This window comes from Octopus bimaculoides, chromosome 2 (genome assembly GCF_046866305.1).
Source record: "Octopus bimaculoides isolate indiv1 chromosome 2, ASM4686630v1, whole genome shotgun sequence".
Taxonomy (NCBI): domain Eukaryota; kingdom Metazoa; phylum Mollusca; class Cephalopoda; order Octopoda; family Octopodidae; genus Octopus; species Octopus bimaculoides.
Window position 1 is genome coordinate 41,703,419 of NC_142929.1, and position 15,890 is coordinate 41,719,308.

Below are 15,890 nucleotides of genomic sequence, written 5' to 3' on the forward strand. Positions count from 1 at the left end.
AGTCTTCAAGGCAGTGAGCTGGTAGAAACATTAGCGAAATGCTTAGCGGTATTTCGTCTGCTGCTACGTTCTGAGTTCAAATTTCGCCAAGGTCAACTTAGCCTTTCATCCTTTCGGGGTCGATTAAATAAGTACCAGTTACGCACTGGGGTCGATGTAATCGACTTAATCCCTTTGTCTGTCTTTGTTTGTCCCCTCTATGTTTAGTCCCTTCTTGTCAATAAAGAAATAAGAAACATTAGCAAGCCAGGTGGAATGATTAGCAGTATTTTGTCTGTCTTTACATTCTGGGTTCAAATTCCACCGAGGTTGACTTTGCCTTTCATCCTTTCGAGGTCAATAAATTAAGTACCAGTTGCATACTGGGTCAATCTAATCAACTGCCCCCCCCCCACTCCCCAAAAATTTCAGGCTTTATGCCTAGAGTAGAAAAGAATATTTCCATTCTTTAAGTTCTTTCATTATTGAATATTTTCCTTCTTTATTCTTTTCAATACAAGTGGCTGTGTAGTAAGTAGCTTGCTTACCAACCACATGGTTCCGGGTTCAGTCCCACTGCGTGGCACCTTGGGCAAGTGTCTTCTACTATAGCCTTGGGCCGACCAAAGCCTTGTGAGTGGATTTGGTAGATGGAAACTGAAAGAAGCCCGTCGTATATATGTGTGTATATATATATATATATATATATATATATATGTGTGTGTGTGTGTGTTTGTGTGTCTGTGTTTGTCCCCCACCATCGCTTGACAAGCAATGGTGGTGTGTTTACGTCCCCGTAACTTAGCGGTTCGGCAAAAGAGACCGATAAAATAAGTACTAGTCTTACAAAGAATAAGTCCTGGGGTCGATTTGCTCGACTAAAGGCAGTGCTCCAGCATGGCCGCAGTCAAATGATTCAAACAAGTAAAAGAGTAAAAGAGTATACAAATGGTCAAAAGGTTGAATTTCGATAGACTATAGTGGAAGAATGGAGGCGAAGGAAAATAAGATTGAACGAGAGAGGGTTGAATGCAAGGACTAATTTCATCATTATAATCATTTAATGTCTGCTTTCCATGCTGGCATGGGTTAGATGGTTTGACTGGAACCGGTAAGTTGATTTGCCAGTCTGATTTGGCATGGTTTCTAGGGTTGAATGCCCTCCCTAACACCAACCACTCCAAGAGTGTAATGGGTGCATTTTACATATAACCAGTACAGCAGCCATTAAAGTTCATTCTTCTGATCATTCATATTTATATTTGTAATGAAATAAAAGAATGTATTCAAGAGTATTTAAATAATGGAAATATTTGATAGAAAAAAAATTGTGTTGCAGAGATATATGGAAGACAGAAGTGAAAACACAGTTTATCTAAGTAAATAAATTACATGTTCCTCACATAAACTCCTTTTTAATTCTTTCACTGCAAAATAAAATTTCATAATTATTTCAGTAATAATGTCAAATATTTACAAAAATGGAAAAAAGAAAGAAAAAAAAGACCCCTCCCCGCAAAAAACAGAGTTGAGATTTTCTACAAATCACATGGCCTCAATAAACTTGATATATCTCAATAGAAAATGGTTTCAAACATGACATTCCTCAACAAAAGGTAGGTTGGTATATAAAAACAACTTTCCACAGATAAGAGCAATGACATTTTGAATGGATATATCTGCTGTCTGCAGTAAAAGGGTTAAAACTATGTCAATGTTTTTTTGGGGTTTTTTTCTAAGACTGTTTTTCTTATTTTACTGGAAAAATATTTCAAAATTCAGAGTTTTTTTCATGGTTTTTGGTATTCTGAGTTTTTGATCTTTCAAGCTGTCAAGCTTTTGATATTCTAACTTTTCGGTCTTTTAAAATGTAGCCTTTTTGTGTTTGCTCTTATGACTGACTGTCTGCCAATACACACACACACACACACACAGACAGAATAGGCTTCTTTCAGTTTCCATCTATCAAATCCACTCCCCAAATCGACCCCAATGCTCAACTGGTACTTATTTTATCAACCCTGGCAGAATTCAGACCTAGAATGTAACGACAGACGATGTACTGCTAAGCATTTTGCCCAGCATCTGCCAGCTCGCCACTTTTACTTGATAGTATATTACGGTTACATAATGAAATGAGGTGTCCTTACTAACGATTAATAATTATATTAATTTCCAATGGAGTGTTTAGGCTATGGACACAAGCTGACTTTTTTTTACAAGAACATAACATTACAAAAATTATAAACTTATATAATTATTTTCCTTTATTTTTCCTTGCATTATAAACCATCATCAGCATCATTGTTTTAATGTCCACTTTGTCATGCTTGCATGGTTTGGACAGGATTTGTTCAGGCAGATTTTCTGTGATCAACCCTCACTTGTTTTCAAATAAGAATATTTCCCCATGATCTGACATGTTTTCATGGAAGATTGGAAATGAAGGACACCAATTCCATATGACAGGGAAAATAGTAAGACATACAATGAGCTTCTTTTCAGTTTCCATCTACCAAATCCACTCACAAGGCTTTGCTCAGCTTGAGTCTGTAGTAGAAGACACTTGCTCAAAGTACCATGCAATGGAACTGAACCCAAAACCACATGGTTGGGAAGCAAACCTCTTATCACACAGCCATGCTTGTGCACAAACAATTATGATAAAAATAGTGGCTTAAGATTCCATCCGAATAACTGGTTATTTAATTTTATAACAGAGGAAGCCAGATTTTACTGTTTTGAGAAAAGCATCGCATGTTGATTTCAGTTTAAATGTTGCAAAAAACATGTTTTAAAAATGTTGAATATATATAAAGGTGCAGGCATAGCAGTGTGGTAAGTAGCTTGCTTACCAACCACATGGTTCCAGGTTCAGTCATACTGCGTGACACCTTGCGCAAGTGTCTTCTACTATAGCCTTGGGCCGACCAAGGACTTGTTGAGTGGATTTCGTAGACGGAAACTGAAAGAAGCCCGTCGTGTGTATATTATATATATATATATATATATATATATATATATATATATGTATGTATATGATAATGTGTGTGTGTGCGTGTGTATATGTTTGTGTACTGTATTTGTCCTCCCCACCAATCAGCGCTTGACGACCGATGTTGGCGTGTTTACATCCCCTTAACTTAGCGGTTCGGCAAAAGAGACCGATAGGATAAGTACTAGGCTTACAAAGAATAATCTCTGGGGTTGATTTGTTCAACTGAAAGCAGTGCTCCAGCATGGCCGCAGTCAAATGACTGAAACAAATAAAAGAATAAATATTATTTCTAGTTCCTTTATTCATTTTACACACACACACACCTAAAATCCTCATCAACACTTAGCATCTGTTTTCCATGCTGGCATAAGTTGGATGGTTTGACAAGGACTGATGAGCTACAGAGCTGCATCAGGTTCCAAATGAAAATGAATGAATGAAATGAATATTTGAAAACAGGGACCTGTAATCAAACATACACACAATAAAAGTTTCTACTCACCCATACATAAAAAAACCACAAGGATGGGTTAAAAGTTTGAGCAAAGCTAGACATATCCGCAGTGGAAGGAATGTAAAGATGAAAAGGAAGGCATCAACACACTGGAAGAACCCATAGATGACAAACTGAAATAAAAAAGAGAAACATTTATAGTTAAAAGAAAACAAAAGAGAAACTATAATCATGCAGTACTTTTACAGCAAGAAACCTGTTCTGCTCTGGCCATTTTCTCTCATACTTTATCTCATGTAGCAAAAAGTATCCCACCACCACCACCACCACATGCACCTTGGGACTTATAGTTTTGCAAGCTGCATGGCAGCCTCAATGACGCTGGTGGCATATAAAAAGCATCCAGTACATACTGTAATGTGGTTGGCATTAGGAAAGACATCTAGCTGTAGAAATCATGCTAATGCAGATACTGGAACATGGTGCAGTCTATGGCCCCATCGGATCCTGTCAAATGATGATGATAATAGTGCTTTGCTGAAGAGGTGTAATAAACCCAAAACATGAGCAATATAATCTCTTGTAGTCACCAATATGATAAAAAAAATTTTTTTAATACACCCAGGCCTATTCCCCATTTTTTAAAAGGAGGAATTAGCCACAACAAGACACACACTAGGAATTCCATTCATTTCCCAGCTCAAAGAGGCGAGCTCCATTCTTAATAATTAATGATGTACTAAATAACACGTAATCTGTAATGTATAATCTAATATAAGTGAATATATATATATATATATATATATATATATATATATATATATATATATATAAAGTGTAGTATATTGTCACTTAAGTGTGGCTGACCCCTAGGGTGGATGTTACTGTTGCTTTTAGCCCCAGGAGAACATCTCCTTCAGCTGGCTTATCGACACACTACTGTGTCCTGTTTTCCAAGGGAAGTTATCCCTCCCATCATGATCTGTAGCACGAACGGACCCGGGTTTCAGGGTTATTTCCCTTCGTCGGCGTTCGATAGCCACTGATCTTTGATGAGAGAGATAAAATCCTGGCAATCTTATATCTACTTTTCCAGTGAAATTCTTCACTGATATCGAAAAGGTGAAAACAAGCAATGTTAATTCTCTAAATGAAGTATTAACAGTAACTGCACGATAAAGTGTAGTATATCGTCACTTAAGTGTGGCTGACCCCTAGGGTGGATGTTACTGTTGCTTTTAGCCCCAGGAGGACATCTCCTCCAGCTGGCTTATCGACACACTACTGTGTCCTGTTTGCCAAGGGAAGTTATCCCTCCCATCATGATCTGTAGCATGATCTGCTACAGATCATGATGGGAGGGATAACTTCCCTTCGCAAACAGGACACAGTAGTGTGTCGATAAGCCAGCTGGAGGAGATGTCCTCCTGGGGCTAAAAGCAACAGTAACATCCACCCCTAGGGGTCAGCCACACTTAAGTGGCAATATACTACACTTTATCGTGCAGTTACTGTTAATACTTCATTTAGAGAATTAACATTGCTTATATATATATATATATATATATATATATATATTGTAAATGCAAAAATAAAAACAAAAACACAAAGGATTCTGCGGTACACGTGTTTCAAGCTTTATAGTTGTTACATCAGTGTATAATTGACAATATAAAGCTATCTTCAACCGCAAATGTATTCTCTCCCAAGAATTATATCACATAGGCGTTTAAGGAGGAAGAAAGATGAAATATAAGAGGTGAGGTTCCGTTTGGTATTTTGCATTGTACTATACCTCGTAGAATTCCTAATTTGATATATTTATACATAATTTTCTCGGTACCCCGGAATCCGTCCATTACCTTGCCACAATTCAGTGTGTAGTGTTAAGTTGGTGGTTAAAAATAATACAATAAAATAACATAACAAAAATGAAATAATAATATAAAATAAAATAGGAATATAAAATACTAAGAAGAAAAAATAATACAGATATTCATACAAAAATAAAACTAAAATAAAGTAAAACATAAAAGGAGTCAAATCGGTGGGGTGGGTAATCTAAGAAACAATAAGAGAAAATCTGGATAGTCAAGTAAGATACATCTAAGCTATATAGGCGGGTTGGCGAAGGGTGGTGAGGAAAAATCTAAATGTAGAAGATAAAGCGATAAATAGATATAGATACATAGATCTTAAAGGTCGTAAGGGATAGATATATATGAGCTGTGTCTGCCTATATCAGTGGTGGGTCGTAAATAAGTAGTGTCAGGCCAGAATGAATTTGAAACATGATATTCTTGTGGTGAGTGGTCAACCTAAGTGTACTAACTTATCTACATACACTTATCTAGATGAAGAAGGGTGAAGGAAGTGGAAAGGGTAATTATAACATAGAAGACCTTAATGAATGAATAATTAAACATGTCAACAAGAAAAGGGAAATAAAGTATATGGGAGAGGGAGGGTTGGACGTTAAAATTCAAAATACAGAGTATTGGGGGCATTTCGACCGTAGTAATATAGTATAATAGTGATAGGAAATAATAGCACCCACATTAATAATGTAACAAATAAGAAATAAAATAAGAACTAAAAAATAATAAAAATAAGAGATAAAGAATAAAATATAAAATATAAAATAAAAATTAAAAAATAAAAATTAAAGGGAAAATATAAAATATATAACAGTTGAAAATAATATATATATATATATATATATATATATATATATATATATATATATATATATATGTATGTATGTATGTATGTATGTATGTATGTATGTATGTATGTATGTATGTATGTATAGAGTGTTAGTGTGATGTACAGAAATTGAATATTGAGAAAAAAGTCGTCGTAATATTAGAAAAAAATGCTTTTATTTCTTCATTATTATTATGGCTTTCCTTCCTTTCTAGAACTTGTCAAATAAAATTTTGTGAATGTACAAACAGCTGGTTCAGTTCATTTATATAAAACATTTTTTTTTGGGGGGGGGGGGTAGAAGAGAACATTGTTTTTGTTTTTTGGGGTGAGGTTCCATGACAATGGGTAGGTAGACAGACAGGTAGATAAACAGGTAGGTAGGTAGACAGACAGATAGATAGACAGATAGATAGATAGAGAGACAGATGGGTAGAGGGAAAGAGAGAGAGAGAGAGAGAAAGAGAGAAAGAGAGAAGGGGGTATCCACCTTCCTATTCACCATTCATTCATTTATTTACTTAGTCCTTTACCATTGTATTTGAATGAGTTTAAGGATGGTGACCTCTTCAACCCCCCACCCCCCCAAAAAACATCACTGAAAGTCATTTTGCGGATCTATTTTAAAACGGGGGCCACATTTTTCATTAATGTTTTACGTAGTGTTTTTGGTACGGAAAGACTTTCAAACTTCGTATACTTATCTATTTTGTGTTATGGAACAGAAAAATATTTTTGTATTCGAATTTATTTCATGTAAAAAATTGTCTTATTTCGATAATTTCAACCAATCACTGACAAGTATTCAGTTGTTTACATTTACTCCTTTGGCTGATTAAGCGATGTAAAGCGTATTTAATCTCCATACCTTCGTTTTATTTGCTTTTTTCATTTTAAATTTGCTTTAACCCTAACCCTAACCGTACGGTTAGGGTTATTGTTTCAGAATCGTTTGTTTATGTAGTCGGAACTTAATGTATATCGGCTGAATGGACGTCAGTGATTGGTTGAAATTACAGAAATACGACAACTTTAACATGGAATAACTTATGGGTTTCTTTTTTTTTTAAAGAAGACTAAGAGAAAAAGATGTTTTATATGACACATTCTACCAGTGTTCCAAGTTTCAAAGTGTTTCGTTAATGAAAAATGTGGCCCCCATTTTAAAAAAGATCCCATTTTGCTTTCTTTCTCTCTTCCCTCCTTTTTTCTTCATTTTTTTCCCTCTTTTTTCTCTTTCCCCCCTCTTTGAGTTATATTTGAAATATACCCCTTCCAAAAATGAATGCTTGGAAGGGGTATATTCTAAATATAACTCAAAGGGAAGAAGAAAGAAAGGAGGAAAAGAGAAAAAAGAGGGGAAAAAGGAGAAAAAAAGAAAGTAAAATGACTTTCAGTGATGTTTTTTTGGGTTTTTTTTTTTGAAGAGGTCACCATCCTTAAATCCATTCAAATACAATGGTAAAAGACTATGTAAATAAATAAATGAATGGTGAATAGGAAGGTGGATACCCCTTCTCTTTCTCTTTCCTTCTATCTATCTATCTATCTATCTATCTGTCTGTCTTATCTATCTTATCTACACATGGACGGACGCTAGGCACATCGGCTCCCATGTAAGTTGCCTTTTTCATCTGTAAAAAGTCTAATTTTGTATTTTATTATTTGTACAAGTTGTGTATAACACAAGATACTTTGAGACCATATATTTTTCTCATCGGAAATATCTCTATTTAAAGCTTTATTTCCAAAAGTTTGAAAAAATTTTCCTCGATCCTTGCCATATTTTGTAAAACGAATATGGTTAAGGTATTCAAGGAGACCGATTTCCCCGCCCCTAATGCCAGAGGCGAAGGAATCTAATGCCGTTCCGCATGAATACAGACAGGAGGTGGAGAAAAGCAATGTCTCTGGGTCTACTGCTGCTGCCTAAACCACCACCGCCACCACGTCCAAAAACTCTGCTGCTACAGCAGTCTCGCCTGCCACCACCACCAGTGACAACAACAACAATCACAAGGACGCAAGGTCGTCGGCCGTCAACACCGACACCACCACTATTTCAACAAACTCTGCTGCCACTACCACCACCTTCGAACCTGGCAGTACCAACACCACCATCAACAAATACAACAAAATCGTCGCAATGCCGTCCAGAACTGTCGAAAACAAGATAAACAACATCACAACCGCTACAAAAAACATGTCTGCCAGCACCACTAAAATAAATTTTGCAGAAGCAATAAAGCAAAAAAGAACAATATTAACATTCACCCAAACAAAAACAAATTAAAGACACGAAATCCTTTCTTACGAAAGAAGGTGATAACGTACAATTACACATTCCCAAACAAATAATTGAAAGCACAAACAAGAAATACATCACATACAAACTCATCAACACCAAAACCAAGCGTACGGATAACTTTACCACCGAAAAAATCGAACGAGGCCTTCAGCCTATATGGGCTCATCAAGAGCCTGTTACTTGGGGGCGTAAGTTCACCACTGTTCAAGTGCGCTTCCAGAGTGAAAATATAACGAAGCAATTTTCGACACTCTCTCTCCACACAGATGACTTGGTGATGATACCGAGTTATCTTGGACAGAGAGTGACGAAGGTGACAATAGAAAATGTGCCTTCAGAAGTAGAGATGCAATGGATAGTATCTGCCATACACCTCGAAATGGAGGAGGCAAATATACTGGAAATTGCTGCTGCAGAGGTAAAAAAAAACTGGGAAGGGAAAAAACTCGAAGTCCTCCTCCACATCACTGAAGAGGAGTCCCAAAAAATTCTCACATATATTCAACTGGCAGAGGACCACAAGTTGTATGTAGTGGTGGAAGGAAGACGGCCACGCTGTTATGTATGCAGCAGCAAGGCACAACTCAAAAAGAACTGCCCAACTGCCGCAAACCAAAAACAACAACAAAAGAAACACCAGCAACACCAACAACTGAGAAGACAACAGCAACTGCAAGAACAACAAGGGAAGAAACAGAAGAAAAAAAAAGAAAATTCAAAGACTGTTTCCCCCTCCCCCATATTACATACACTTCACACAAATAACAAGCAGCCAACAGCAACACAACCACTCACAGACGCTCACAATTTGCCCTTACCACCTTCCGATTCCTCAGAACTCTCGTCGGAAGACGAAAGTAATGAGGAATGGCAAATAGCCAGAAAAGGAAGGAGGAAGAGGAGCAAAAAAAGAAAAGCAAACACCAACACAGTAGGGAGATACACAACTCCCGAAAACACTCCAGACACCAACACAAGCACACACAACACCAACACCAGCAACAAAACCCCAAAAGTAAACAAACACACAATGCTCACTGCCATCAACATAAAAAACTCAGTGTTGATGGAATACATCAACACAAAAACAAACAACAAACGAAGACATAAAAACCAGTAACCACCCGTACACAACACCGCCAGAACACATCAAAATACTACACATAACACCAACCCTGCACCACACACTAAAATCCATTTTTCCCAAGGCAGTTGGCAAATACCAAAAATACCTGGCAAAAAAACTGTACAGTGATCTCTTCGAGGAAAACCCGAAGGAGGAGACACAAAAAACTTTCGAACGGTGACTCTCTGTTCCTATCTTTAGAACTTAAACACTCACATGAGGATTATGCTCAAGATTGATTGTGTGAATACGCGTGGCTTGGGGTCTCCTTGGAAACAAGGGTACCTCCTAAATGACAAAGTCACATAAACTAGAAATCATAGCCATAAGTGAGATCAGACTCCATGATCCGCGGGCCCTATCAGATTGGAGCCTGGTGTAGCCATCTGGTTCACCAGTCCTCAGTCAAATTGTCCAACCCATGCTAGCATGGAAAGCGGACGTTAAATGATGATGATGATATATGTGTGTGTGTGTAAAGAGAGAGAGAGAGAGAGAGAGAGAGAGAGAGAATCTTATAGTGTAAATCTATTACTGGCATATAATAATTTATAAATATCTGGGAATTACAGCTTGATATACCAACTTATAAATGGTACCAATACTGTATTGTACCAATTATTGAAATTGGTCTCTAACATTTGAGTTATTAAGTCTATGTTGACATCACTTTAGAAATGAAAAAAAAAAAAACAGAAACCCCAAAAAATGACTCTTCCTTGTTCTCTGTTGTAATATATGTACACACACGTGTGTGGGTGTGTGTATGTACATGCACACACACACACACACATCAACCTGAAAAATACAAAGAATGGAAACACAAAGGTATTTAACAAAACGTTTCTCAGTAAAATTTTCCTAGTGTTTGATTAACTTTCAACATTTAACATCATTCATATCTGAATAATAATGAAATCATTACTTCTTATATAAGAACCTGTTTCATCTTTGAGAAAGCTTGTTTGTCTGGTTTGCAGAATGACCCTGAAATAATGCACTGAAGTCATACACAATTCCTTTAAAGAAATCCAACATTTCTCTCAACAGGAAGCCCAACAAAACAAGATTAAAGAGTATTTGAGACATAACTAAATCTACAGTATGAGTGAGTGTGCAATGGAATGTCGAAGTTGATTTTAAAAGACACGTATAAGTAACAACTTCTCTATCATTTGTTGATATCATTTATGATTGGAATTTATATTTAAAGTGCCTTAAATTTTTGTCTTTGAACACTTATGAACTAGTAGTTAAGGCTCCGCATTCATGATCATGAGTTCATGGTTTCAATTCTAGATTGGGCAGTATGCTGAGTTCTTAAGCAAAACACTTCATTTCATTTTGTTTCAGCTCACTCAGCTATAAATAAGTTCCAGTAATAGACATGAAGTTAACCCTGTGATATGGCATAGGGGATATCCATGGGAAAAGTGTTGTAAACTCAGTCACTTATATTCCATGGAAATTGGATTAAGCTTAAGCCTTATAAATCCTAGGGTTCATGACAGACCTAAGCTAAATCTTGATTTGTTTAACCTTCCAATCTTTTACTTGTTTCAGTCATTGGACTACAGCCGTGCCGGGTCATTGTCTTGAGGGATTTTAGTTGAACTGATCAACCCTGGTCCTTATTCTCTTTTCAATCCTGGTAATTATTCTCTTTTGCTGAACTGTCAAGTTACAGGGACATAAACACACCAACACTGGTTGTCTGTTAGTTTGGAGAACAAACACAAAGACATATATATATATATATATATATATATATATATATATACATATATATACATATATATACATATATATAAATATATATATAGGGGGGAGAATTCACAAAAAAAACAAAAGGCAAAAACAGGTGGTGTAGAAAAAAAAAAACAGATGTATGTGCGTGTGGAAGAGGGCTGGTGACCTTGATGTGTGCTTGTGTGTATGTGTGTGTGGATGCAGGGCTGGGAAGTGGTCAGTGCTAGTGTGTGTGTGATGTGATGTGGTCTTGTGTGGTATAGTGGTGTGTGGTGTGATGGTGTTGGGAGTGGGGAAAGCAAGGGTGGGGTGTGGGTTAGGCGGAGGGTGGGGGTAGAGGTGGGGTACATGGGAGTGGATGTAAAGGATGGGGTAGGGTGGGATGGGACAGATAGGGAAGGTGGGGTTGGATTGTGTAGGGGTGGTGTGGGGTTACGAGAGAGGGGTGACGAGGAAGGGAGAAGGTGGGTAGGAGTGAAGAGAATTGAGAAGGAGAGTAGGAGTCAGAGCAAGAGGGGAGAGGTAGGTGGGAGGAAGTAGGTGTAAGGATGAGAGAGGAGAGGGGAGGAGAGTTGAGCCCATGTGGCGCAAAGGAGCGAAGAGAGAAGTCTAATCCCTGTTCACGGCACAAGGATAATCCGAACACAGACAGGTGTTGCAAAGAGTGACCGGTAGAGCGGAAATGGCGCGAGACCGGGGTATCATACATACACACACGACAGGCTTCTTTCAGTTTCCATCTACCAAATCCACTCACAAGGCTTTGGTTGTTCTGAGGCTATAGTAGAAGATACTTGCCCAAGTTGCCGTGTAGCTGGGAAGCAAACTTCTTACCACACAGCCATGCCTGTGCCTATTATTTCTTCATAAACTTTCATCAATAAAAAGTTTTGCTTTACATACTTGTTACATATTTATTAATCTTTTAGCATTCAGATTATTGTCAAATGTAATGCTGATTTATTCAAAATGTTTTGAATTCATCATTTATTATCTTGTAGTTTTGAGATTTTCTGGCTGTGATTGCTTATTTTTAGAAGGACATTATAGAGTTGGTGCGAGAGTCTGGATCTGGCTGGTTTGAACATAAAACAGGTAGAATATTTAGGCCGGATGTAGCCAGTTTGAATGCTAATGGGTTAAAAAAATTTTACTCACTCACGATTTTTCTTTCTTAAGCTATTACTTTTACAATTAGATGTTCTTATTACCAACTATTCAACCATGAAATAGGATTGGAACATGACAGGCAGGTAAACTTAGTCATCAAGGTTGTGCTTTACTGAAAAGACTACAAAACAATGGTGTGATGTACTTAGTAGTCCAACACCTTAGGCATACAGCCATTGTAGTTCTCTATTTTGAATTAGAAAATTATAGTTGCTTGTACAAAACTTTCAATTTTCATGATGATCGTCATCGTCGTCGCCATCATCATCATCATCATCATTTAACGTCCGCTTTCCATGATGGCTTGGGTTGGACGGCTTGACTGAGGACTGGCAAGCCAGATGGCTGCACCAGGCTCCAAGCTGATCTGGCAGAGTTTCTACAGCTGAATGCCCTTCCTAACGCCAACCACTTTTGAGAGTGTAGTGGGTGCTTTTCCGTGCCACCAGCACAAGGGCCAGTCAGGCCATGCTCAAATGGTGTTTTTTACATGCCACCTGCACAGGAGCCAGTCTAGCGGTACTGGCAATGACCTCGCTCGAATGTTGTTTTTCACATGCCACCGGCAGAAGCCCCAGTAAGGCGATACTGGTAACAATCACGCTCAAATGGTGCTTTTTACATGTCACTGGCATGGGAGCCAGTCAGCGGCCCTGGCAACGATCATGCTTGGAAGGTGCTCTTAGTGTTCCACTGGTATGGATGCCAGTCATGCAGATTAATTTGTTTCTGCTGACACAGGCTAGACAATTTGACAGGAGCTGGTGAGCAAGAGTCTGCACTGAGCTCTGCTATCTGCTATGACATGGCTTCTACAGCTTGATGCCCTTCCTAACACCAACATTTATACAGAGTGTACTGGGTGCTTTTTACAAGGCCAGAATTGCTAACTTGAAAGCTGTGAGGATATTTGTCATTTTATTTCTTTTTTTAAGATTATTTCCTCATGTTTGCTGTGTCACTACTGATCAGTATTATCTCCAAGTCTCTTCAGATGATATTCCTTGAACAATCTCAAAGATTGACCCTATAACCTTTATTTTACCAACGGGGTCTGATATTCTAACCACTGGCTGATTATCTCAAAGGATAACAATGTTGTCGTTTCAAAATATTTAAGCATTCAACTTGAGCTTTTAAGTTGCAGTAATTTTCTTAGAATGTAGAGTCCATGTCAATAAGTGTCTGAGTTCAATCCTTTGTCTAACTCAGGAACATCACCTGAAGACTATTGGAAGTAATACAGATTGAAGGATTGCATTAATAACATCCAAAATAAGGAAATAATCTCACTATAATAATTAATAATAAAAAAAAAGACATTAGTATGAAACTCATTAGCCTTTTGTGCAGGCAACTAACTGATTATCAATTACTTGAAGTCAGATTCAGCTGTAATAACAAGTGTCAAAGCAACAGCCAAATTTATAGGATTCTATGCAGCTCTAAGAAGCAATCTTTGCTCCTGCATAGTTTTAGTTATGTAAGTATTACAATTCTATCACACTTCCTATATCTAAACAGGTATGAAATACCATTCTGGCCACCAACAGAAGCCAACTGTCAGTGATATTTATTACTTCAGGTAAAGTTTTTGATATATTAGCTTTTCCAGTAACAATTAAGCTTGGTGCTAAATTAATCTAATAGTCAGGAAGAAACAGTTATTTGCAGCATCAACTATAAAATGTTAATTATCTGAAACATAGCTATAGGCAAGGCTAAGTAAAACTTAGAGAAATAAGATAGTAGCATTATAACTGATGCTAAAATTAAGAAAAGCTATTCTAACCAAATGGTTTCAAGTTAAGTCCCACTGTGTCACACCTTGCACAAGTATCTTCTACACTAGGTGCAGACATGTCTCTGTGGTAAGAAGTTTGCTTTCCAACCACATGGTTCCAGGTTCAGTCCTACTATGTGGCATCTTGGGCAAGTGTCTTCTACTATAGCCTTGGGGCAATCAAAGCCTTGTGAGTGGATATGGAAACCGAAAGATGCCTGCCGGATGTATGTATGTATGTATGTAAGTCCGTGTTCATCACCCACCAATGCTTGACAACCGGTGTTGTTTACATGTCTGGAACCTAGCAGTTTGGCAAAAAAGACTGACAAAATAAGTATCAGGCTTTAAAAAATAAGTACTGGGTTCACTTCATTCAACTAAAACTTCTTCAAGGTGGTACCCCATACCCCAGCATGGCCACAGTCAAATGACTGAAGCAGGTAAAAGGAAAAAAAAAAACGGTAAAAATAATCCAGGCCAACCAATGCGCTATGAGTGAATTAAGTGGATGGAAGCTGTGTGAAAGCTTGTCATGTACATGTATGTATACACTGGAAGCACATCTAGCTTTAGAAATCATGCCAAAGCAGACACAGAACCTGGTGCAGCCCCCTGTCTCGTATTCTTCTCAAACTGTCCAACCCATGCTAGCATGGAAAAGGGGACATTAAATGATAATGATAATACGTATGCATGTGTGTATCTGTCCCCCACCACTGTTTGACAACCAGTATTGGTTTGTTTATGTCCCACTAACTTAGTGGCTCAGCAAAAGCGACCAACAAAATAAGTGCCTAGCTTAAACTTATGTACTGCAGTTGACTAAAAGCCTTTGAAGCAGTGCCCCAGCATGATACAGTTCAATGACTGAAACAAGTAAAAGGGGAAATCATTTAAATGCTAAACGAACTTCTGAATCAGTTTCTTTTAACTGAAATTATTAAAATATACAATTACATACCTGTTCTAGTTCAAAAGGTATCTTTATGAATGTATAAATTCTTTTCCGTTTCTCTGTGAAATTCTTCTGGTCTTTCTCCGGAACATAACCTCGAGTGAGCTCAGATGTGAAATAGCTAAACAGAGAGAAACCTGCAAGAAAAAAAAAATGTTATACAGTTTAATGTTTCATTTTTATGTTTGACTTGCAAGATTCTTGATGTGGACTTGTATACTGAAACAGATTTTATTATATCTTGGGAGATATAATAAGGATTTTGACAAACAACTGATTAATTGATTAACTGAATGATTAAGCAAACTATCAATTAGTTGGTTGGTTAAATAACTAACAAATTGATTAATAATAAGGTAAAAAGTATAGACCCCCTTTGGTCATGAATGACAATAGGATTGCATCTAGAACGTTCTCCTTCAAGGCACAAGTCCAGGCAATATTGTTTTGTAGAAGACCAGCAAGTTGCCCATGCATACCAGCCTCCCTTCTCCACACCACTGGTGTTGTCCAAGCAAAGGCTGGAACAACTTGGCACCAGTGACGTTGAAACTCATTTCTACAGCTGAGTGAATTGGAGCAATGCGAAATAAAGTGTCTTGCTCAAGAACACAACACACAGCCCAGTCTGTGAATCGAACTCATTACCTCATGATTGT

The 15,890-nt window shown here is 37.5% G+C and overlaps 1 protein-coding gene across 1 annotated transcript in view; it reads right to left on the bottom strand.

Moving 5' to 3' along the window:
• The window catches only part of LOC106884230 (transmembrane anterior posterior transformation protein 1 homolog), an 81,643-nt gene that overhangs the window by 30,657 nt on the left and 35,096 nt on the right, over positions 1-15,890 (bottom strand). Inside the window, exons 2-3 of the mRNA XM_014935491.3 lie at positions 15,238-15,368; positions 3,480-3,604 (exon numbers count right to left, since the gene is read on the bottom strand). Of these exons, the coding sequence (XP_014790977.1) occupies positions 3,480-3,604; positions 15,238-15,368 (256 nt within the window). The remainder of the gene's footprint in view (positions 1-3,479; positions 3,605-15,237; positions 15,369-15,890) is intronic.